The sequence below is a fragment of the Embiotoca jacksoni genome, unplaced genomic scaffold (genome assembly GCF_022577435.1).
Source record: "Embiotoca jacksoni isolate LCO1_2020_lvr unplaced genomic scaffold, fEmbJac1.0.p SCAF_59, whole genome shotgun sequence".
Classification (NCBI taxonomy): domain Eukaryota; kingdom Metazoa; phylum Chordata; class Actinopteri; family Embiotocidae; genus Embiotoca; species Embiotoca jacksoni.
Genome location: NW_027185413.1, coordinates 941,170 through 967,129, shown reverse-complemented (window position 1 = coordinate 967,129; position 25,960 = coordinate 941,170). Strand labels below are relative to the sequence as shown.

General features: G+C 45.0%; 1 protein-coding gene across 1 annotated transcript in view; it reads right to left on the bottom strand.

Moving 5' to 3' along the window:
• The window catches only part of chd7 (chromodomain helicase DNA binding protein 7), a 78,918-nt gene that overhangs the window by 20,981 nt on the left and 31,977 nt on the right, over positions 1-25,960 (bottom strand). The window contains exons 5-23 of the mRNA XM_069173331.1: positions 18,722-18,866; positions 16,585-16,710; positions 16,334-16,399; positions 15,023-15,078; positions 13,635-13,749; positions 11,125-11,208; positions 10,882-11,019; positions 9,273-9,394; positions 8,498-8,741; positions 6,386-6,562; positions 5,531-5,674; positions 5,319-5,417; positions 4,948-5,149; positions 4,639-4,855; positions 3,580-3,775; positions 3,147-3,314; positions 2,772-2,951; positions 2,567-2,677; positions 1,088-1,299 (exon numbers count right to left, since the gene is read on the bottom strand). Of these exons, the coding sequence (XP_069029432.1) occupies positions 1,088-1,299; positions 2,567-2,677; positions 2,772-2,951; positions 3,147-3,314; positions 3,580-3,775; positions 4,639-4,855; positions 4,948-5,149; positions 5,319-5,417; positions 5,531-5,674; positions 6,386-6,562; positions 8,498-8,741; positions 9,273-9,394; positions 10,882-11,019; positions 11,125-11,208; positions 13,635-13,749; positions 15,023-15,078; positions 16,334-16,399; positions 16,585-16,710; positions 18,722-18,866 (2,802 nt within the window). The remainder of the gene's footprint in view (positions 1-1,087; positions 1,300-2,566; positions 2,678-2,771; positions 2,952-3,146; positions 3,315-3,579; positions 3,776-4,638; positions 4,856-4,947; positions 5,150-5,318; positions 5,418-5,530; positions 5,675-6,385; positions 6,563-8,497; positions 8,742-9,272; positions 9,395-10,881; positions 11,020-11,124; positions 11,209-13,634; positions 13,750-15,022; positions 15,079-16,333; positions 16,400-16,584; positions 16,711-18,721; positions 18,867-25,960) is intronic.

Sequence of the window (25,960 nt, the reverse complement as noted above, 5' to 3'; positions counted from 1 at the left end):
AATAAATACAACTGAGGATGCATCATCTGAAGGCATTTACTGAACACCAACTGGATTGAAAAGAAATGAGAAAAAAAACCTGCCTACTAAGTGAATTTCAGGGGACTTCCTTTTAAAAGGTGTGTGAGATGGGCTTAACATCCACCAGGTGTGTCTGAGCTAAACACTCGTGCCATGTTCTCATGGCTCTAAGTGTGTGTGTGTAAAGAGGCAGCGCTGATTAGTGGCTGTGTGTGTTAATGGGCCCGACTGCAGTGATTTCTGCCTACTAAATCACTCAGGTCTGCATTCATTACTTTGTGTGCTCTTTTACAAACAAATGCACACATTAAGTGAGTGAAACACCTTCCACCCCTCCACCACCTGAACTAGGTTTCTTCTCCTGGTGGATCATTGTCTGCGTCGGAGAGCTTTTTCAACATTCATACCTGCTCCCAGAGATGTCTGTATGAAGAATATAATTCAATCTATATTATTCTCAGTATCCTTTCATCTTTAATTCATATGTATCATCTCTGTGTGTGAAGGAACAGTTTCTCATTTAAGTTTGTCCAAAAGGTGAAATTATTTTTAAACTACACCGTCGCCTGATGATAACTTTATATTTAATACACATCCTGCGTTCTGAATCACATACTATTCCTTTTTACTTTCAGTAGTGCTGCAGCTACCCTTAACAGGTATGTACTGTTGCATGTAGTATGTGTACAATCAGGACACTACTTCATGCACCTTGACCTTTGACCCTCTTTGTCACATCCGTCACAATCCGTGATGTGACGTATTTTCCGCTGCAGAGGATTGTGGGTCAGAACAGCCAGAGAGCGGATGTAGTAGGACATCCTGGTGCTTTTGACATACTGCGTTTCACATACTGTGTATTGGGACAAACTAAATCTCTTTCTGGCACACTGAATAGTATGTTAGTGTGGATACTGGACCGTAGGCACAGACTGTCACCAAGCGTGGTAATATCAATATCTCTCCAACAGAACACAACTTCATTAAACTTCAAATAAACCATTCTTAGTGGTCAACCTTGTTATTGGTCTGATATTTGAGCAGGAAACCTGAAACTGTGACTGACCCGTAGACCAGCAGGTTCTTCTCCACCCTGAAGCACTCAGATCGGGGGTAACCCTGGGCCTTGTCCTGGGGCCGGCGTGGTTTGGACGAAGGTTTGCTCGGTTCGTCCTCGTCACTCTCCAGCTCTGAGAACTCCAACATCTCGTCCTCTTTGACGCTGCTGTAGTGCCGCGTCTGCTTCCTCACCCTCGGCGTGTCGATGACCAGCGTGTTCTGGAGACAAAACACAGGACAACTCTTTAGTTTGACTTTTTCTTTCTGTCTGATACGCACTTTTCCTTCCTCTGCGCGAAGCCGGTTTTAATTACAGATGGCCTGAAATCCACCCATAACAATATGCAAAGCACCTTCTGTTTTATTCCCCTGAAGTGGCCTATTTGTAAATTTCTTGTACGTGCTGACTTATATGACTGGTGTGAACCCTGTGGCTACATGGCATCTTCTGCACCAAATCTGATTAATTGGATATTTGGCCTCGTGTTTCATTCTTCAGAAGGAGAAAATTGCTGCCTGGCTCAAACATAAACTGGCATTAATTATGTTGTCTAATGAATTACATTTTTGTTCAATTAATTTGATTCCCCCCCCCTTCCTGCAATCACATTAATATGCGCAAACAGGGCAGCAGTTAGTTCCACAATTATCACAGAGTGCTGCAGTCATTTCCATTTTAACATCACACAATAAGAAATCCCAGGGGAGCGGCCCATATTCATGCTTGTAGAGCTGGATTAAGTGTTCCAGTGGAGGGCCCTCCACAAGAGAGGCAGCGAGGGAGCGCAGAGGAAGTCATCAGGAAGGAGAAATGTACAAAGAAGGAAAAAAAAGAAAAAGCAAACGATATAGAAAGGGAAGGAGTGCATGAATATAAAGATGCCCGTTAGCGCAGCGCTCGCTATGTGCAAGAATGTGACGGAGCTTGTGTCTCTGTGTGTGTGTGTGTGTGTGTGTCTCTGTGTGTGTGTGTGTGTATGTCTCTGTGTGTGTGTGTGTGTGTGTGTCTCTGTGTGTGTGTGTGTGTGTGTGTGTGTGTGTGAGCTCCAGCCTAAGTGATATCTCTGTACCCTCCAGGCATCTGCGCTCCGTTAAGTGGAGCTAAGCAGCTTACTCTCTCTCGCTCAAACACACACACGAGAGCAGGGAAACATGGGTAATTAAGGAAGAGAGGAGATTCCCAACTGTCAATATTAATCTCCCTCTCCCTCTCTCTCCTTCCCTCCTGTCCTCTCTGCCTCCCGCTCTCGTCTGTCTCGCGTTCTTCCTTCTAGCTTGTGGTGATAGCACTGACTAATTACCACTGTTAGCCTGCTTTCCACACGGGGACGGCAGCGAGAGCATGTGTGTGCAGGACCAAAGTATGTATTTACACGCTGCGACGGGTCTCGTTTTATGTCTTTATGGCTACGTCACATGTTCTGTGGTGGATTTTACATTGAAGGTGCACAGAAAGTATATCTGTGTGTGTGTGTGTTTGTCCTACCCGTCCATTGATAGCGTCCATGTCCAGCTCAGCCTTCTTGGCCCACTTCTGCCAGAAGTCTGGATCCTCCAGAGAAATGTCAGTTCTGTTACCTGTCGCAACAAAACTGGCCTGCAGACAGAAGGAAACACGTCGGTGAGTTTGAAGCTGCTGACTCGGCACAGAGTAGGAGGAAGAGGAGACAAGGCTGGGTGGAGTTTCCTACCTTAGCGAAGGTAGAGCCCTTGCCCTCGGACTCGATGGTGATGGTGTGGGTTCGTCTCTGGAGGATCTGGTCGATGTCTTCCTCGCAGAACTTTGAGCCTTCATCTTCCTCGTCCATCAGCGCTCCGTACGCTCCCTTTCTCAGCAGGTCCTCGATCTCCTTCTTGGACAACTGCTGGACCTGGACAAGAGAAGACAACATTTAAATCCTCTGTCTTTAGAGAGGGGTGTGAAATCATTGATGTAGATAATGGATGTGTGTGTGTGTGTGTGTGTGTGTGTGTGTGTGTGTGTGTGTGTGTGTGTGTGTGTACACGTGTGTGTGTGTGTGTGTGTGTACACGTGTGTGTGTGTGTGTGTGTGTGTTGCATCTCACCCCGCTGTTGGCGTTCTCTCGTCCGCTCATGCTCTGCAGGACGGCCTTGTCAAGGCCCAGCTTCAGACTGGCCTTGTCGAACATCTCCCTCTCGTAGCTGTTCCTGGTGATCAGACGGTAGATCTTCACGGCCTTGGACTGTCCGATGCGGTGACACCTCGCCTGAGCCTGGTGGAGGAGCCGTTCAGAGATTCAGAAACACGGTGTTCGACAGTGATTTTCACTCTGCGGGAGTGTGTTCAGCCAGAGACGCTGGGTTACAGCAGTGGACTCATGATCGGGTCCAGTGGAGCAGAGATAAATGTGGCGGACTCATTACAGCCAGCAGACAGTCGCAACTCCCAACCGGCCTCCCAAAAAGCCGTCGGCAGCACCTTTGAGTCGTCTGTAATCCAACAGAGACGATCTGCAGGGGAGGAGGTGAGGTTCGTACCTGGAGGTCGTTCTGGGGGTTCCAGTCAGAGTCAAAGATGATACAAGTGTCGGCTGCAGTCAGGTTGATGCCGAGTCCTCCGGCTCTCGTGCACAGCAGGAAGACGAAGCGGTCCGAGTCCGGTCTGGAGAACCGATCGATGGCGGCCTGCCGAAGGTTACCGCGAACTCTGCCGTCTATTCGCTCGTACGGATATCTGGACACAGAGCGGGAGGACGGGTGTCAGTTCATGTCACCGAGTTTGTGATTTGCTACAGGGAAAGTCGACACTTTAGAAAACACATTTTAATGAACCAGTATCAGTTGAAAAGAGTTTCATCTACCTCTCTGCTCCCTGTTTAGTCACTTTAACTGCAGATTGCAGCATTTCACTACATATGTGAGTGTTTTGGTGACCGAGTTGGATTTTCTAAGCCAATCAGATCTTGTTATTTCTCTCCTTTCTTCCTCATTAGCGAAGCTCAGTGTACAAAACATTCAGTTATCAGCTTCTCATTTTTCAGCCAGCTGGACTTTCTGCTCGCTCTCCAGTTACCAATAACTCCAGTTAGAAACACGCTCGGCAGCTGGTTTTATCAGCTGCTGCTGATTGACATTAATTCTAAGTAAATTATTGACAGGTCAGAATAACATTTGGTTCAAACGCTGTCTGCACCGTGTTTCAGGGAAGAAGCTCCACATGGAGTGATTGTTTCTAACAAAAGACATCTGAACTTTAACTGAGTGTCACATCAGTTTCATTTATATCATATAAACAATTTCAGCTTATAAACTTAACGGTTTTGAACTACGACAATCAGTTTTTATTTTTTTGATTTATCAGGGTACAACTGTTAATGCATATTTTATGCTAGAATGAAACAAAAGATGAACTTCAGTTTGATTTCAGTTCCAGGTTGTAGATTAAGTATTTACTGGGCTGCTATGTCATTAATAAAAGTAATGGATCACTGGATATCAACAGAAACCCAACATTAAACAGTTCCATCAGGGCCGTTACCACAGCAGTGATTAACCTCTGTAGCTGTTATTAAAGCGCTGGTTTGTGTGTGCACTCACCGTCTCTGGATGAGGTAGTCCTCCAGGATGTCCAGACAGCGGACCATCTGACTGAACACCAGGACTCGGTGTCCACCGGCCTTCAGTTTGGGCAGCAGCTTGTCGATGAGCACCAGCTTGCCAGCGCCTTGGATCATGGCTTGGAGGGCCATGTCCGGCATGTCGGCCCTGCCACCGTGGGAGTCCCTAAACTCCTCGATGATCTTCTCTTCCGCTCCTGGACCACAAACAACAACAATTATAAACCAAGAAAACAAACAGTGGTTTACTGCGGTGGTGGGTCATAATTTGAGAGGAGTGAGTGCGCACCATTAATGAGGTAGGGGTGATTGCAGCATTTCCTCAGCTCCATCATGGTGTTGAGGAGGTTGGGGACACTCGATCCGCCGCCGCCGCCACCGCCTCCTCCGCCTCCTCCTCCTCCTCCTCCTACACCTCCTTTGGACAGGAAGGTAAAGTTCTTCTCCAGAATGGCCCGATAGTATTTCTTCTGGATGTTGGTCAGTTCCACCTGACAACAACAACAAAAACATCAGTTTTTACTTGGAAAAACAACAATGTGGCCCAGAGAACAGAGATCCTGACAGATGCTGTGGATTTGAGTTTATAATGAGGATTATTTTGGAGGTTTGCCAGCAGAACGTTGACATCCCTGCTGATTTCTGAGACAACTGTCCTACCTCGATGATGGTTTCCTCTTTAGGGGCCAGGTTCTTTTCCACATCCTCCTTCAGTCTTCTCAGCATCATGGGCTTCAGGATGCCCTGCAGTTTCTGAACCTGACACACACGAAGGTAAATGTTATTGCAATGGTAATTTAGGATACGTGGGAAGTTGAGAAGACCCCCATCCCCCTCTTCTTTTGCCACTACTGACTGCACAGTGTTGTTACCTGTTCTTCAGTCTTAAGGTCTCCAAACTCAGTCATAAACGTCTGCTCAGACGGGAATCTCTCAGGCTCGAGGAAGTTGAGTAAGCTGAAGAGCTCCTCCACGGTGTTCTGCAGAGGAGTTCCTGTCAGCAGGACTTTGTGCTCCTGCAGGAGACAGAAAAGGAAACACCTATTTAGAATTTCTAAAAGTAAAAGCAGGATGTGTGTGCAGGAGGAGAGATACTGAGGTAACGGCCAACTATAATACTGACATCATATTCAGACTGTCAGTCAAAACTGGATTTATTGCATGTCTGATCTTGACTGACTGTCGGAGTTATATACGGTGATCAGATTCAATCTGCGTGTCCAGGTTGCAACCCTCATTTCTGCTCTCATCCACACTGGTCGCTCCAGTGAAGAAATGGTCTTGATGATTTACTACATGGCAGCATGGAGCCGCAGCGCAGGTTTTATAAAAATAATGAGAGCGTCTCGGAGACAGAGGAGCCTTGTGTTCACCGCTTTAGTCATGCAGCTGTCACTCTGTCCAGCGAGGAGTGTGGTCCAGACAGACCAGCTGTGACTGGCTGCTCCCTCCACAAATCAACCACCATGTTTCCTGTACGTGGGATGTACCTGTGAACCTGACATCAGACATAAATAGAACCAATACCTGAAATTCAATCAGAGGAGTCAGACCTCAACGGATTTGCACTCAAGTGATTTTTAAAATGAAAAAACAAATTTTGGCAAACCTTTACAAACTATTTTAACAATGTCAAAAGCTCTGACAAATCTTAAACCAGTTTCTGCAGATTAACACAAAAATAAAGTAAAAGCTACTCCTGTGTTACAAACATGTCCGCCACTCACCATGTCCATCATTTTGAGTCCTTCCAGTAGTTTGCAGTTTCGGTTTTTGAGGCGGTGGGCTTCGTCTATTACCACGCAGCGCCACGGGACGCTGCGCAGCTCTGGACAGTCGGCCAGGATCATCTCAAAAGTTGTTATCACGGCGTGGAAGCGATAGCCTCCCTTTATTATCTTACCCTGGAGTGGCGAAGGAGAGAGGAAAAGCGTGAAGGTCAGTAAGAACATTGTCAGCGGCTCATTTATAATCTCACCCTGTGCATCGGTGAGAGAAACAGTGTGAGAGACTTTAACTGCACCACAGCAGCTCCATGAATTAGAATAAAAACCAAGAAACACTCTTTAACATCAGACTTAAAAGGACTTGTGGCAGTCCTCTCATCTGTAGTTAACTCTCAGTGACTGCTGAAACATTGGTGTCATTTGTTTAATTCAAACCAGCTCAAATACACAACAACCCGCTGCCTCATTATTAAAATGTGTGTAAATCTGCCATGTTCCTGCTGCAGGAGGTGAAGCAGACGCGACAGCAGAGAGAACTCAACGTCCCGTCGTCGCGACCTTGAGGATTACCTCGGCCCAGGATTAGGAACAAGCAGCCAGGAAGTCCACTGTATCTACAGCTTATTTTCTTTCACGGGCTCGAAGGTTGCGCTCAGAGATGTTAGCAGCATTGTACAATAAGAGATTACAGCTACAGGACCATAAAGAGCTTACGCAGCAGAGGAGCACTGTCCATCCCCAGCTGGCTGAGGAGGTTCAGGTCGGCTGACCGTCTCCAACAATAGCATCTTGTTTCTTCTTCCCACTGTAAATCTACATGATCCTCATCATCCAGCACACAGAGGAATAAAAAATATGCACTATATACATCTAATCTTATCTGTGTCAACTGTTCATCTTCTCTTGTTGCAAGTGTCTGAAATCAAACTTTTGTGGCTCACATGTTTATTTCAGCACATTTTGAATACAAACTTTGATCAACAGTTGATCAATCCAAGCCTGAATAAAACTCAACAAGTCTCAAACACAAAGTTCTATGAATTATTTGCTTTTAAACGTACTACAGGATCAAACATGAAAGTTCCCTAAACCTATCAGATGCGTAATAATTTTAATCAGCTTGCACCTCCTCCCCACCCTGTGGACATAATTGCACGCTCTGTGAAGCCTGGCCGCCACATAATGGCTCCTTAATTAGTCTAACAGGAGCTAGCAGCAGACCGGCAGCAGAGTGATGGTTTAGCAGAGTCGCTGACGTCTCGTTCGCTAAACAGCGCAGCAAAAAGAGCGCTGAGGAGGACTATGGGCAGTGCCTCTTCACTGTGCGTGTGTTTTGAATCAACCATCCGAACCCGCAAACCTCCAACTTTAGCCTGTATCCTATACGATGTATATCATGGGCTGTTTAACCAGGCATAATAAATGAATTGCAGGGCATATCCTTCAGTATCTATCTCAGACTAACAGCGTCTCAGCTGCTTCATGAACAGACAAACGGTTCCAGATGGGGTTCTTTATCGCTGAAGCCAGAAAAACAATAAAGACGTGAACCAACTGTCTTCGCTGTCTGCTTGTTGCTGGAAAGCGCCACACCACTCAGGTGACGATGGAGAGGAGAGAGAATGTTGTAACCGGCCTGGCTTTAACACACTATTGCATCCAGCTTGAGTTTTCTTCACTGTGATTGTAGTCTGGAAACCCTGTTGACATTATCGTCATGCTGAAGGACGGCCCGACTGACCTTTTGTTACATTTGTACAACTGATGAATGAACTGAAGGAAAAAAAAAACACTCGCATTTTGCGATGTTTGATGTAAAGTGTGAGCCAACGTTTGGATAATTGACAACAGTTATATGAAGAGAATAAGACGAGTTAACCCAGCTGTTATAACTCTTCCCAGTGTGTAACATTGTAGTGTCCTTCATATCTGCATTGATAAATTCAGATTTAATTTTTTATCTTAAAATTGCAGGTCAGCTTCTTGACTTATTCAGCTACTATGTACATTGTAAACATGATTCTGCTCTGAACCAACAGCACCTAATGCAATGATGGCCACCATGAATGATTTTGTGAGGTGTGTTCAGGAGCCCTGCCTCACTGTGTTCACCTGTGCGTCTCTGTGGTACATCTCGTATGCCTGGATGGTCTTGCGGCTGGCCTGGCTGCCGTGATAGACCACCGCGTTGAGCTCCGTCCAGGTCCTGAACTCTCTCTCCCAGTTGGGGATGGTGGACAGCGGGGCAATGACCAGGAACGGTCCCTCGATGGCCTTCAGGTAAATCTCATAGAGGAATGTAATGGACTGGATGGTCTTCCCGAGACCCATCTCATCAGCCAAGATGCAGTTACGTCTGGGGAGGAGAGATGATGCGGACAGTGAGAAGCAGAAACACACAGATTTTACAGGATCTGTATTTCAGTGTCTCTGAACTGTTGAAGACCTTGATGCCTACATGTCCGGTACCCTGAATACTCTGTGGCCCTGATGTAAAATACCACAACTTTTACATCACTCAAGTCAATCTGGCTCTCAGTAGCCAAAATATTTTTCCTCTTGCTTTATTAATGCTGTTTTTCCAAAGAGGTGATACTGTTTTCCACTCCAGGGATATAATGCAAAAAAAACATGGAAGACAAGCTGGAAAACACTTGGTGCTGTGTTGTTGGACTGATTTATCATCTGCTGCGATATCACTGAATTCCTTCACAATAGGTGCGATATTCCAGCACACGTTTGAGGTACAGATAGGGCCATTGGTAAACTGAAAACATCTCTATGCCACAGGGCCACTTAATGTTCACTATAAAGTTAATTAAATGAGATGCTATCACATGTAGAGGTAGGGCCTAAATCTACCAAAATACAATTAATGGTGACTTACGAGTTGTACCAGTTGAAGGTCAGCCAGTTGAGGCCTTCCAGCTGGTATTCCCTGAGTGCGTTGCCGTTCCTGTATTCTCTGGAGCCATCCAGCTTTTTCCAGTCGGCTGAAGGAGGCCGATCCTAAACACCAGCAGACGTTATTAGAGGTGAGGGTTACTAATTCCAATCAAATCATCAATGTAAAGATGCTGATGGGTTTAAACCTCAGACTGGATATAAAAGTCTTTGTTGTTTCTGGGTCTGAAAAATGGTTCTGATCCAGAAGTGTCTTCAGCTGCACTACCACCGAGTGCCACTAGAGGGTCGGCTCCAAAAAGCCTCCGGCTCCATAGACTCCCATTCAACTTCTCTCATCAAATCCAAAGTGAATAAAATGTGTCCATCAGTTATCTCGGTGTTGTTAGCTAAAGTCACTCCTTCTTATTAGTTTTCTGGAGGTCCATCAGGGCGGGACGTAGTATCGTCAGGTTTCCAATCAGATCAGTCAGATCCTGGCTCCTCCCCCAGCTCATCCGAATATGGTCACTTCCTGCTCCAAATCGCTCCAAACTAGCAAGATGGTGACGGACAGAATTTGAACTGGAGGATTCATAATGTTCACAAACCAACGGTTTAAACTGGGTTTCACAGCCATATGTAAAGCTGACAGTCGATTAACTGACTGACTTAATCAGCGACTATTTTGATGGATGTCTGTTTCAGTCATCTTTCAGACAAACATGCCACAAAATACCCCGAGGGAGGAGCGACTCTGATGTGATGATCTGCCATTTTTCTTTGCATCGAAGCGTTTGATGTGCGGGACAGTTTTCTTCCAACATTAGATGCAGCATTCACTATAATTTACAGTAAACTGGGTCCTGTTAGAGTAAACAAGGAATCACACCCACAATAACTTTACATCAAAACAGCCCAGGCGGTAGCATGTTGTGGAAAGTACTGGTGAGACAATAAAATAAAGGTGATCAGACTCCAAAACACCACGTTTGTAAAACATTATTTTACAACCGAAGTGGTGGTTTAAGATTCATCCTCTGGGTGGAATGAAAGTCTGCTGCAAATGTCCCCACCGTCCAAATGACCATCCCATGAGCTCCACGATGGGAGTGAGGCTAAAAATAAAACTGCCTCCGAACACTGCCGCTGTATGATGGAGCATTTGTACCGTGGCCCTTAAGGAGGAACAGTAGGCCGTAGTTAAAGAGGTGGACGCGGGGAGAGGAAGGGAGTGATGGAGGGAGAGACCACAGCCAGTCAGCTGCTTCTGTTCAGCATTAAACACACTGTTAGTGGTTTGGCCTGGCCACAAGAGCAGGTGTGTGTGTGTGTGTGTGTGTGTGTGTGTGTGTGTGTGTGTGTGTGTGTGTGTGTGTGTGCGTGTAAGACCACAAGAACGTGGCCCTGTGGAGAGCAGTTAAGGGAGCCGTAAATCTGGAGGAGGAAGGAGCAGGCAGCAGGCCAACACACACAAACACACATGCACACGCCTACTGGGAGGAGGCTAGAAGACGGATAGCACCCAAAGAGACACGCACAGCGCGCGTGCGCGCACACACACACACACACACACACACACACACACACACACACACAGAGCTGCTACTCACCACTCTCTTAGTGTTGGGTATGCGTGCAGCGATGCGTTCATATTCCTCGATCTTAGACTGGTCAATGTCGGCCTTCAGTTCCCAGGTGGAGTCCTCGTAGGCCAGACTGCACCATTTCACCAAGTATAAGGTTACCGTCTGCGCACACACACACGGAAGCAGAGGGAGGCTCAGGTGAGTTTGTGTGTGCAGGAGGAGAGAAGAGAGGGAGAGGCTCTAAAACCATGAAAGAGATCAAAGCACCTCTCCGTTTTCATCTGTGCTCTCTGAAACGTCCAGGACACGATCCACCTCCACGTAGTCTGGGTTGAAAGGCTCGTCATCCATCTGGAGACAAAACAAGGGGGGTGCACTGTTGGCAGCAGGGTTTTACTACGCGATGGCTGACAACAATCTGGGCTGAGGATACCTGACTTCATTCTCAGAGTTAAAACGCTGGTGAAGAAATTTTATGCATCCCGAGATTTTTTTTATTCATCTTCATATTTTTTCCCCTCTTCAACATGTTTTAGTTGTTCACCACGTGAAACTGAAGGAGGCTGTATCAGTCAGTGTAAAATATTGCTCAAGTCACACTTATTGTCTGAATAAAGCATCTGACAGATGCCTTAAATAACATTAAAAGATAAATGTTTTTATCTTATCTTATCTATATACACACACACACACACACACACACACACACACACACACACACACACACACACACACACACACACAGTGGGGCAAAAAAGTATTTAGTCAGCCACCAATTGTGCAAGTTCTCCCACTTAAAAAGATGAGAGACGCCTGTAATTTTCATCATAGGTATGAAACATAAACTATGAGACAAAATGAGAAAAAAAATTCCTGAAAATCACATTGTCTGATTTTTAAAGAATATATTTGCAAATTATGGTGGAAAATAAGTATTTGGTCAATAACAAAAGTTCATCTCAATACTTTGTTATATACCCTTTGTTGGCAATGACAGAGGTCAAACGTTTTCTGTAAGTCTTCACAAGCTTTTCACACCCTGTTGCTGGTATTTTGGCCCATTCCTCCATGCAGATCTCCTCTAGAGCAGTGATGTTTTGGGGCTGTCGCTGGGCAACACGGACTTTCAACTCCCTCCACAGATTTTCTATGGGGTTGAGATCTGGAGACTGGCTCGGCCACTCCAGGACCTTGAAATGCTTCTTACGAAGCCACTCCTTCGTTGCCCGGGCGGTGTGTTTGGGATCATTGTCATGCTGAAAGACCCAGCCACGTTTCATCTTCAATGCCCTCGCTGATGGAAGGAGGTTTTCACTCAAAATCTCACGATACATGGCCCCATTCATTCTTTCCTTTACACGGATCAGTCGTCCTGGTCCCCTTGCAGAAAAACAGCCCCAAAGCATGACGTTTCCACCCCCATGCTTCACAGTAGGTACGGTGTTCTTTGGATGCAACTCGGCATTCTTTCTCCTCCAAACACGACGAGTTGAGTTTTTACCAAAAAGTTCTATTTTGGTTTCATCTGACCATATGACATTCTCCCAATCCTCTTCTGGATCATCCAAATGCTCTCTAGCAAACTTCAGACGGGCCTGGACATGTACTGGCTTAAGCAGGGGGACACGTCTGGCACTGCAGGATTTGAGTCCCTGGCGGCGTAGTGTGTTACTGATGGTAGCCTTTGTTACTTTGGTCCCAGCTCTCTGCAGGTCATTCACCAGATCCCCCCGTGTGGTTCTGGGATTTTTGTTCACCGTTCTTGTGATCATTTTGGCCCCACGGGGTGAGATCTTGCGTGGAGCCCCAGATCGAGGGAGATTATCAGTGGTCTTGTACGTCTTCCATTTTCTAATAATTGCTCCCACAGTTGATTTCTTCACACCAAGCTGCTTACCTATTGCAGATTCAGTCTTCCCAGCCTGGTGCAGGTCTACAATTTTGTTTCTGGTGTCCTTTGACAGCTCTTTGGTCTTAGCCATAGTGGAGTTTGGAGTGTGACTGTTTGAGGTTGTGGACAGGTGTCTTTTATACTGACAAGTTCAAACAGGTGCCATTAATACAGTTAACGAGTGGAGGACAGAGGAGCCTCTTAAAGAAGAAGTTACAGGTCTGTGAGAGCCAGAAATCTTGCTTGTCTGTAGGTGACCAAATACTTATTTTACCGAGGAATTTACCAATTAATTCATTAAAAATCCTACAATGTGATTTCCTGGATTCTTTCCCCCCATTCTGTCTCTCATAGTTGAAGTGTACCTATGATGAAAATTACAGGCGTCTCATCTTTTTAAGTGGGAGAACTTGCACAATTGGTGGCTGACTAAATACTTTTTTGCCCCACTGTATATATATATATACATATATATATATATATATATATATATATATATATATATATATACATATATACATGTACATATATATATATACATACATATATATATACATACATATATATACATATATACACATATACATATATACACACATATATATACACATATACATATATATACATATATACACATATACACATATACATATATATACACACACATATATATATATATATATATATATATATATATATATATATATATATATATATATATATATATATATATATATATAATGGCAGGGAACATATCTGATTCTCTGCCATGTGCGGTTTCCATTTCAGAACCGTTGCTGTGGACCGGTCGGGTTGACCCGTTCTGGTGGTTTGTTCAGTGCAGTATGGGACATGGGATGATTGTGCTGCACAGCTCGGGGCTTACCTCAGTTATAAAGTTGTTGAGTAGTTGCTTTGCCCTGAACCTTTTGATCTTCTGGTGTATCCTCTTGTCCTTTTCCAGCTCCTCCAGGTCCGCCCAGCGACAGTGGAGGTACGAGCTAAGACGCACAAACACAGCTCATGTCATTCATTTTAAAGGCGGAGGCTGATGTGTATGTTCAGGCTGCAACATGAGTTGTTGGTTGTTGTCAGGAGATCCGGAGGGTTTTCTTCAGTCCAGACAGCTACAGTAACAGACAGAAACTGGGTGTGTTGGATTAGACAAACAGAACACTGGTCTGTTCCTCTCCTCGCATTGATTACACTCTTAAATAAAAAAAAAATCATCCCTGTTCATTAAAATTACATATTTAAAAGTTTTAAAAAGAAAAAAACAATTCTCTAATGCCTTAAAGCTGCTTAGATGCAACTCACTCTCCAGCAGCTCGACGGTGTGGAGCTCCACCCTGCAAGTTAACGGGACCATTTCCTTACGTAGGTGATGTATTGAACCCGGGATGTTTTTACGACTGTCATACTGTCGCTCCAAACAGAAATGATCATATTTGGGGTTTAGACTGCTGATAAGACGATGCACCTTGAACTCGGAGAGACTGGAAGTTTTGACTTTCAATATTTTATAAATGAAACAATTAATCAAGAAAAATAAAATTGGCCGATGAAAAGTGCCAATATCAAAGGACATTTTTTATTACTTATTTAATCAAAGAGTGCCAGCTGCTGCCAGACATAAACTCTAAAATGATCGGCCATTGTTGCTCCACTGCCATGCAGCTGTTGCCCTGCAGCTGCTGCCATGCGTGATGTCACTGATTGCATCTTAACGCAGCAACTCAAAATATATCATATCAAATACATGTCACGAGAGGAAAATTCTGCCATATATATGCATATTAGATTGTGTAATACATGCTGGGAAAACTGAGCTCTATATGAAAAGAGCCTCATTTGCAAGTAATGTGGTCAGAATTTGTATGTTGGACTGGCAACTTTAATTGTATTTGCAAAATGTAGCTTTTTGTTGTCCAGACTGCAGTTAAGATGAAAAAAGACATGAACGTGTTTGGCAGTCTGATAAGATGAAACTGTTCGACGACCACTTGTATCATTAGTGTAAGAGTGGATCCAGAGCACAAATAAGTGTCACCACAAAAACAGAGTTCGGCTTTCAGGCTGAGTATACTGAGCTTTTCTCACTTAAAGACCAGTGGAAACCCTGGTGTGTGTGTGTGTGTGTGTGTGTGTGTGTGTGTGTGTGTGTGTGTGTGTGTGTGTGTGTGTTGAAAACAGGTCTAAAAAAAGAGGAAGCCCTGCTGGGAAAGACAAAAGAGGTGGAGAGCGGGGAAAAAAAAGAAGCTAGCTACTACTCACAAGCCCTTGAACTTGACATAGAACTCCTCCACCTCCATTTCCTCCCCTGACTCCAGCTGGAAAAAAAAAAAAAAGGTTAATCACGGCAAACATAGCAGCTGCCCAGCGAAAAGAGCAGAAGAGGCTCGACTTTGTTATACAACATGTGGATGAACTAGCGAAGAGGCACAGAAGGAGCCTGCGTGCTGTCAGTCAGAGCTGCATCTCACTGCTATCTGCTGTTTGGGATCAAATATACATGAAAAATATGAATGAAGCTGGTGTATTAAAACATTTTAATGGGTTATAGTGGGATGAATATGAACACATTCACACTGTAAGTCTTTACATACATGTATGTAAAAGGAGAAACACAGAAACAGTGGCGCTTTCAAGTAAAGCCGCCCACTTCCATTCACCATTACTGCAGTAGCTGTAGCACGTACAAGTACACACACACACACACACACACACACACACACACACTCCACTATGCTACTACTACTGTAATGCCATGAATCATCAATCACACACACACACACACACTCCACTATGCTACTACTACTGTAATGCCATGAATCATCACACACACACACACACACACACACACACACACACACACACACACACACACACACCCGCCGGAGGAAACGCTAGCTTGGCGTCTGGCGTAGCTAGCATTGTGGTTTTGGCTGTGTGCCAAGCCTGGGGTCAACCATGAATGGAGCTGTGAGAGTGTGTGAGAACGCATGCACGCGCATATGTATGTGTGTGTGTGTGTGGGGGGGGGGGGGTGCAACCCGTTGGCAGCTGGCTAGCAAAGGAAAGTTGGCTGGTGACTGTGTGTGTGTGTGTGTGTGTGTGTGTGTGTGTGTGTGTGTGTGTGTGTGTGTGTGTTGGCTCAGGGATGAGCTTTCTTTAGACAAGGCCTTTAAAACAAAGCTGGCCTACACACACACACACACACACACACACACACACACACACACACACACACACACACACACACACACACACACACACACACACACGTTGAAGCACAGAGCTCCAAGCACACAGACTGAAATACAAGAACTCTTGTCTCTGCTTACCAAGTGAATACATGCTGTCTGAGCTTTGTGTGTGTGTGTGTGTGTGTGTGTGTGTGTGTGTATATATAATCTTCTTAGACCAGCTGTGGAGCAGCTAATCAGATGACGTAAACCATGACTCGGGCCAGTCTGTCCATGTGCGCATCTCTCTGTCTATGTTTGTGTTGTGTGTGTGTGTGTGTGTGTGTGTGTGTGTGTGTGTGTGTGTGTGTGTGTGTGTGTGTGTGTCTTTGTGTTTCACCTGTTTTTTTGAGGGGCGCATGCCCATGATCTTCTCCACCACAGGCCCCTCCACCTCAGCCACATCCTGGAAACACAACAAGTGTTAAGCTTGATCCAGGTCGATTTCACACCTTCACTGGTTCTTCAGGTGAAAGTCTCATACAGTTAGCATGACATATAACTTTCTATTCTCAAACATATTCAACTGGCCCATGTCTTAAGATTTGTGACTTCAGAAGATGAACCGGTGACAGAAAAGCAAGGCTGCACCTGCTGATGTGATGAAGGGGATTTTGGTGTCGTTGAATCGTCTCCGCTGTCGTCCTCCTCAGAGATCCTGAACTCCAGATCCTCGGTGTAGCGCTTCCTCTTCACCTGACGGCTGGAGCGCCGCTTCTGATGGAGGCAGAGAAAGACAGCAATGACTGCTTTGATCCCTCCAGAAGACCTGTTACCTTGATTATTTTTTGTTACACACATTAAAAAAAATGCTCACGACTTGTATTTCTGTGAATTTCCAAATATGTAGTGAAACTCAACACCAACATATTGTATAATATATAACTTTATATGTAATCATAGGTGGAGAGAGGAAAGTGCAGGGGCGGATCAAACACTTCATGTTCATTATGATTATTCGGTTCTATATGATCCAGCATGTCATGAAGAAAACAACCAATTTGTCGGGTTCAAAATCTGACGGGGTTATAAGGTTTAAAACAGACATGCAGTGGCAGGCTGTGGTGAAGGTGTTAAAGAGGCAGCGTGTCCCCGGCGGGCCGGTAGATCAGAGGCCCTGTTCACACCTCAACCTTCGATCACAAGCGGACCGCTCCGAGTCGGTCGGTTCACAGCTGGCACCAGATTTACTCTCCAAATGTGTCTCCAGTGACCACTTGTGACTGGATCTCACTTTACCGCTGCCGATGCAAATGAACCCAAACGTCAGATTAATAAAGTAAATAAACACTAACATGTACAGTAAAGTGAGGAGAGAGGAAACGAAGCAGCAGGCGTTTAAACAAAATTAGATATCCTTTCTCACTTGAGCTGCATCTTAATGCACCATTAATTAAGCTCCTGATGACATTTCACATCTGTAAGTTATTACTGTTAATTATTTTAGCAAATTACACTGTCATACAACCTCTGAAGTTCTTTTAAATACAATAAATTACCCCACATCCCGATAGCACTTCTTTTACTTTCAAAACACTTTCCTGTGAAGCACAACCGGTTTCTATTAGTACTGAGTGAATAAGACTGATTGTTTCTTCTCTCATTTTGTGGAAATCGTTATGTAGGAAAATGTGAATGTCTGAACACTCGAGTTTGTAATTCCTAAACATCAGGCTCGACCCGATCCTGTCGGTTCCGGCTCAGATTATCTAACGAGGTTTAAGAGTCAGTCTCTTCACTGCAGTGGATGAATGAACAAGAACCTGAAGCAGGTGGAGGCTCTATCACAGCGTCAGGTACACGCCCTGTGTTTTTATTCAGGAAACACCAGTTCAGTTTGTAATTCACAGTAAATCTCTCCTACTCTGTGCAGCGGCTGCAATTGGGATGTTCTTTCTATTGGATATCATTTTATTATGCAGAGGACACGAGTTGAGTAGGTGGTCCTTAATGTGGATTCACACTGCTGAAAGAAACAGACCGTATGTGGCTCCACGTGGTTTGAGCAGATCGGATCTGGATGTGTTTTCATATCTGTACACTTCTGATCGGATCACAGATTTGACTGCCCCGGCAGATTGGGCCCGCGGTCCTTTTGGAGCCGGGGACATCCTGCTGCCAACACGCTTTCCTTTTGTAATTTGTGCCACACCTCCGATGCATCTAATGGCCAGATGCTACTCTATTTAGGGCCACATAATTACATTTGAGAATAAAAATGAATGTGCTGCTGGGTCCTTCAAACACTGCAAAACTAAAACACTTTAAAACTACACATATCCATTCAGATAATTATGAGATGCTAGAAATTCAGGAGGGTAAAGATGTTCCATTTCACTTGACATGAAAAATGTTGTCAAAAAAATAAATGTATGCAGCAGCTGAAAAGTTGCTGACTGTGCATGATGTGAGCTCTTCTGCTTGGTCTGTCAACACGGCTGGTTTACAACACAAACAGCAGACGCCTGCAGCTCAGTGCCATCTCTCCCTGCAGGCCAAGACACTGAGGCATCTGCACAGGTTTTACAGCCTTCTGCTTTTTCTTTGTTGGGCTTCCTGGAAGCAGGCAGTGTGTTTTCTGGAATGTCTGGAAAACTCTTTGCTCATGTGTGTGTGTGTGTGTGTGTGTGTGTGTGTGTGTGTGTGTGTGTGTGTGTGTGTGTGTGTGTGTGTGTGTGTGTGTGTGTGTGTGTGTGTGTGAGAGTGAGTGAGTGAGTGAGTGTCCCACCTGTACACCATCATCATCATCTTCTTCAGGAGGAGAGGGGGGCGGAGACTTCACCTCCACATTGTCACTGGCTGACGACTCTCTCTTCCTCTTGGAATCCTTCTTAGCAGCGCTGGCCCCGCCCTCTGACTCCGCCTTCTTACTGCTGCAGGAGGACAGGAAAAAAACAACTTAAAATCTGCAAATAAAGTGGCGAAACAATAGTCATTTCTCAAAGTGTTTCCTCTTTTACCTACTACCCAGCATTCATTTGTTTGTGGTGTGTGTGTGTGTGTATGCCTGTCTGTCTGTCCCAGGGCGATCGCCATGTTTGATTTACCCATTTAGAAATCATTAGTGTGCCTCGGGCTCTGGCACACAGGGGGTTAATATGATGAAAGACTGTGTGGAGGTGCAGGGAGAGGGGGAGGGAGATAGAGAGATACAGGCACTAGGGGGGTGGGGAGTGGGGAGACAGACAGGCAGGCAGCAGAGGGAGGGAGAGAGAGGCCCCAGAGAGAGGAGGAGGGGGGAGGGGTTGAGAGGCCCCAAGGCTTCCTCTAATCTCTGGCATGGAAAGAAAGAGGAGCTGGCTCGCTCTCTCTCTGTGTGTGTGTGTGTGTGTGTGTGTGTGTGTGTGTGTGTGTGTGTGTGTGTGTGTGTGTGTGTGTGTGTGTGTGTGTGTGTGTGTGTGTGTGTGTGAGTGTGTGTGTGTGTGTGAGTGTGTGTGTGTGAGTGAGCGAGGGTGTGTGAGAGAGTGTGTGTGTGTGTGTGTGTGTGTGTGAGTGAGTGAGTGAGAATGTGAGTGAGTGAGTCAGAGTGTGTGTGAGTGTGTGAGAATGTGAGTGTGTGTGTGTGAGAGAGTGAGTGAGTGTGTGTGTGTGTGAGTGAGTGAGTGAGTGTGTGTGTGTGTGTGTGTGAGAATGTGAGTGAGTGAGAATGTGAGTGTGTGTGTGTGTGTGAGAGAGTGAGTGAGTGAGTGTGTGTGTGAGAGTGAGTGAGTGTGTGTGTATGAGAGTGAGTGAGTGTGTGTGTATGAGAGTGAGTGAGTGTGTGTGTGTGTGTGTGTGTGTGTGTGTGTGTGTGTGTGTGTGTGTGTGAGAGTGAGTGAGTGAGTGTGTGTGTGAGAGTGAGTGAGTGTGTGTGTATGAGAGTGAGTGAGTGTGTGTGTATGAGAGTGAGTGAGTGTGTGTGTATGAGAGTGAGTGAGTGTGAGAGTGTGTGTGTGAGAGTGAGTGAGAGTGTGTGTGTGTGTGTGTGAGAGTGAGAGTGAGTGAGAGAGTGTGTGTGTGTGTGAATGTGAGTGAGTGAGTGAGTGAGTGAGTGAGTGAGTGAGAGAGAGAGAGCTTGTGTGTGTGTGTGTGAAAGAGAGAGTGTGTGTGTGTGTGCTGACACCAGCGAGGTGAGAGGACACTCAGCAGCCCTCTTCTGCCTCTCAGTCTCATTTCTACCTCCTTCTGACAGACACGTGTGAGACATGTTCACCTGTGTTTCAGCCTCAGACTGGATATAAAAGTGTTTGTAGCTTCAGGTCTGTAAAATGGTTCCGATCCAGAAGTGTCTTCAGCTGCAGTACCACCGAGTGCCACTAGAGGTCGGCTCCAAAAAGCCTCCGGCTCCATAGACTCCCATTCAACTTCTCTCATCAAATCCAAAGTGAATAAAATGTGTCCATCAGTTATCTCGGTGTTGTTAGCTAAAGTCACTCCTTCTTATTAGTTTTCTGGAGGTCCATCTGAAAATAATCCCTCATTCATTAGAAAAGAAGATTCAAGAAGACCTGTTTTTGGGGGCGTGTCTGTTTGATTGACAGGCCTGTAGTGCAAACAGATCCACCTCTGGCTCCTCCTCCAGCTCGTCCAAATATGGTCACTTCCTGCTCCAAACCACTCCGAACTAGCAAGATGGTGACGGACAGAAGGAGGATTCATAACATTCACAAACCAACGATGACATCACTGATGGTTGATGACATCCACATCAAGCTGCTGAACATAAATTCATGTCTGCTTCCCCACTTTACTTGACGTCAGGTGCTACATCCGTTCATTACAGTGGGTGACGACGTGGAGCTGCTGCAGGCATTCATCCAGTTATCAGGACATTAACCACCAATTGATTAAAAAAGAAAGAGACTCCATCCAAAAGTGAAATAATGTCAGACCTGTCCAGCCGTAGTCAGGTTTATGAAGGAAAGGCAGCCGACACGTGTTATCCAAACACATGGATGGCATGACAACCGTCTCGGAAAATATCACGTTATGACAGTATTTAATTAAAGTCTCTTATTTGAAAAAAAAATGATAATAAAGCATAATGTAAAGCAAGATTTTACTGCTATAGTCAGTTGGGGTGGAGGTCTTTTGGAACATCATATGTTTAAATAGTTATTTTTCAGTATGAAATAATGAGCTATTTGCTCGATTAACTGATTAAATAATTGGTTTGTAAAAATTCGGAAAATATAATGAAATCACGTAAATTTTTAAGATATGCGAAGGTTTCACACGCTGTTTTTAAATCACCTTTTCGGGGGTGAAGATGGTGATATGATCGGTTTCCTTTTCTCCTCGACACCTGTGTTTGTGGCGCCCTTTGCCGAGTCTGACAGGCAGGCGAGGAGGAGAGGAGAGTCGCACCATGCAGGCGAGCATCCCCATCAGATGCATCGTCTTTCAATACCGGTAATAAGCACTTGGAAATGGTATGATAACCATCAATTTTAATAGCCGACAGGTTTAACGTCTTACACAAAATTTTAAATTGTTTGAACATTTTTAAGTAACTAAATCCATCACATTGGATTCTTCCACAGCTTCCAGCTCTGAAAACCAAAGGGCTCGACTGAATGATCAGCTTGACAAATACAAATCATCTTTGAAACGCATTCAGGTTTTAGGAGATGAGACACACCAGTCTGTTGATTAACTGCAAAAACAGGATCATAAACCACCAAACGTAGCCACCGTCAGCAGGTGTGGCTTTTTGCTCAACTGTTATTATTATTATATTCGCTATATTATTATAATCATATTTGTGCACTGCTGAGAGGATGGGCCACCGCCTGGGTTTTAGACTGTTGATGTGAGAAGTTTGCATCTTCTGTTTATAAAGTGAGGCAATTCAATAATCAGTCCACTAAATGTTCCACTTGTTTTCCAAGGCCAAGTCAAAATGATAGCCTGTCCTGCTTCTACCTTTTTAACATCTTACATGCAGTGAAAACCAGGAAAATAAAACTTGCACCAAAGCCTCAGTTTAAAGTTCTGTTATTTTCTGCTCCTGTGAAAGTGTGAAACGTTATGAACACCAAAGGATGTTTGTCCACCTGCCTGCTCAGACAACAGGATGCAGCCTGGTGGTACCTACAAAAGTTATTCGTCAAAATGAACTTCAAAGCTCCAGCTCTGATCTGCCACAAGTGATGTTTGTCACTTTAAGAAGCCAAACCCGGCGCCACGGAGAAGCTTTTCTATACTGCCCTTTGCTGGTTAAAAAAAAAGGAAAAAAAAAAAAAGAATGAGTACAGCTAAAAGGTTTCAGAGATTCGTTAGCATTGAGGATTAGCGAGTCCAGCTAATTTGCAAACATGGAACTGGATCCACAAAAGGAACCGGCTGGTGGAAGTCAGCTGGACAGTAAACTTACAACATTTGGATGTATTTCAAAATATCAACATCACATCTTCAGGTTGTGAAGAGAAGACAAATATTTGTTCCCACTATTACAACAGTTGTGTGTGTTGTCTCTATCTGTGTGTGTTGCATGTTCTCCGAGGAGCAGTCTGCAGTACTGTAAGCCTAGATCTCCCTTCTCCCCTCCCTCCCTTCTCCCCTCCCCTCCCACTCCCTCCCTCACACACTCTACATCTCTCACCCCCTCTCTGTCCCTGGGGCCCTTCTCCTTTCATCCTCACGCCAAGAGCAATCACCATCTCCGTGGTAACGGCTGGTCATGTGACCTGCACCTGTTCCTCTGGCTGGTCGCCACACGCTGGAGCCATCTGGCCACACACGCACGCACATGCACAAAAACACACACACTTCTCCACTTCGCTGCCTTCTCCCCTCTCTTCCTCCGAGCTTCTTCGTGGCCTCTCTCCTCCATCACAGTGCACCATCACCTCTCTCCTCCCTTCCCGGTGCACCATCACCTCTCCCCTCCATCACCTCTCTCCTCCATCACAGTGCTCCATCACCTCTCCATCACAGTGCACCATCACCTCTCCCCTCCATCACAGTGCACCATCACCTCTCTGCTCTGTCCATCCCCCCAGCCCCTTCGCTCTTCTTCCTCTGCCGCTTCAACTTCTCCAAGAATTCATCTCTACCTCTTATTTCACATCCTAATCAGCTCTCTTTAAAATGTTTTACCTGCTTGAATCAATCAATCAACTTGTACTACAATTAAAAACTTTATCATGAATGCATGATATTGAATTATTCTTATGATTCTGACAAAAGCAGCAAAGGTTTCCATATTTTGCCCAAAACGTGGGTGTTTGAAACGGAGATCGACTGATAGCAGTGGATATCACAACGATAGTTTGGAGCAGGAATTGAGAATATCCTGGGATGTGTTATAATGGCACTCGTATTAATATTAAATATTAGGAGGATTATTTGGAAGATAGATCACCAAACTGGTAAGTAAAGTATAAGTTTAAAGTTTTTTTTTTCTCCGTCCGTTTTCTTCCATCACAGACTGCTGCTAGTGTTGAGTTATATATTCAGTGTACAGTATATGTGATATATATTCTCATTTGTGGAGAAATGTAAACTGTTTTCAGCCCCTGTTGTCAGCCTTCCTGTAAAATCAGCTGTTCCAAAGTTACAATCAGGACTGCCATGGTTCAGCCCCCATTTTCTAACTTTATCACTGGAATATAGTGTTGAAGGTTTCTGCTCCCTGATGTAATCTACACTGTAAAAAAGCTCCACCCTAACTCGGCAGCAGCAGGCATTTTCAGTGTAACGCGTTAATAATACCACACTGTAACCAACAACCCCATCACACTCATGATTTCTGAATAAATCATTTCACACCGATGCGGTAGAAACTTCATGGATCTTTTAACGGCCCACAGATCTGTCCTGATGTGCCCGATGGTCAGTGCACCGCTGGTCTCAGCTGAACTATGACGTTACCTTGGCTTGCTGCATCTGGAGCCTCCATGCATGTCTATTCACGGCGCCGCTCGGCGGAGGCTGCACACAAACGATCGGAGCAGAGTTCTTCTGATAGCGAAGCATACGATTGGACGGTCGATAGGTTTATCTGTGGGTTTGAGTGCTACTATACAGTGTTCATCTATACACAAAGCTTGACAGAATTTTACAGTCTCCATATGTCAGCATTACAATTGAGAGGTGACATTTGAAATAAACACCTTTTAATAAGTTACGTTGCGAGTTCTTGTCCATGTTTATTTCTGCTTTTATATTTGGTACAGAATCTGGTGGCTACGTGGATCCTCATGTTACCGACTCACGCAGCTTTTTAGGCAACTGGAAACAAGCCACATGTTTTGGTCAGCTACAATTCTGTGTCTACAATTGATTAGTGCTGTTTGAATACCATTTTGAAAGCCGTATGATGTTTGAGGTGACAAATGGATTGCCTTCACAGGTTTGTCCAGAAATGAAACCTAAGAGGGGGGGCAATAAAAATACAGGGAACTTTACGATGTCAAAAGGGCGGTTGTTCGGCTGGCAACTTAACATAACAACTTCCACAAACAGTCTCTTTGGATTATTTTCTTTCAGTCCTAAACTAAAACGTTCAATCACTCTTCCAAAAAAAAACAACCAAAAAAACAGGCCGGGACAGAAATCAGGCTGCTGAACTGTGAACTGATGGGGAGTCAGGTGGCTACTGACCAATCATATTGCTAGAAAACCTGCATAACATTTATCACCCACTGAAGATATTAAATGACTGCATGATTTTTGACATGTCCATATGAGGCTTGTCCTGTCCAGGTGTACACATAAGCTCCTCCCTCTCCCTCCTCATTCACGCTGCTCTATACTCATGGGCTTATAGCATGGCATTCACACATGCTAACCAGCTGTGGTGCACTGTGTGTGTGTGTGTGTGTGTGTGTGTGTGTGTGTGTGCGCCCGCGTGTGTGTGTGCGCGTGTGTGTGTGTGTGTGTGTGTGTGTGTGTGTGTGTGTGTGTGTGTGTGTGTGTGTGTGCGTGTGTGCATGAGAGAGAGAGAGAGACAGAGACAGAGAGATCAGATCATGTTAAGATTAAAGACTGTGCAGAGCGGTGGAGTAAAAAATGGGGAGCGTTAAGAGACAAGCTGAGGAAGAAGACGACGGCGGAGAAGGGTGGGGTGAAACAGACACCTGCTGCTGTGATGAGTCATACTACTGAACCCCTCCACACACACACCCAACATTAAAAAAAAAACACAAGAAAACAAAGGCTAGGAGGCAACACACGTACATACAAATCCAATGTGTGTTCAGAAAGTGCTGTATTTGCACACACGCACAAAACAAGGTGCCTGCATGCACATCTGACCTCTTCGGGTGTACTGCAAACAAATTACACACGTGCACACACACACACACACACTGAGGGTAGGGTGTGGCAGCTGAGAGCCACGTTATTTATAGATGTACTTCCTCTGAGAGAGGAAGACAGAGAGGGAGAGGAGGATGGAGGGAGAAGGCAAGGTCAAAGGAGAGGAGTGAGCTGACTGGACAAATAAACCACCTGATTCTCTCAATATCACACACACACACACACACACACACACACACACACACACACACACACACACACACACACACACACACACACACACACACACACACAATCCAGGACCACTGAAACCACCAGTAGTGAATGCATCTGGGATTTCTATTTTTGTTATTAACACCTCGTAGGCCTGCAAAAACTATTCTAACCATCAAAGATGAGCAGAAGAAATCTGTCAAGCTTCCTTTGAGTGTAACAATTGGTAAATTAAATTAAAATTGTTTAATCTAACCAGTACCATCTCTGGTATCTCCAGTGTCAATTAAGAATATGAAGCCCTCCATCAGCATAAGATGTAGAAACATATACAGAGGGTTCTCAACTTACGAACATTCGTAGATACGAACAACCGCTGACGGATGTCCATAAATGTTCGTAAAATGCCGTATTGCGTTCGCAAGTTCGTATTTTGTACAGCGCGCCTCATCCGACTGATTCCCCTTTCTGCCGCAACCCACGCCGAGCAGCACCGGCTCATCTCCAACAC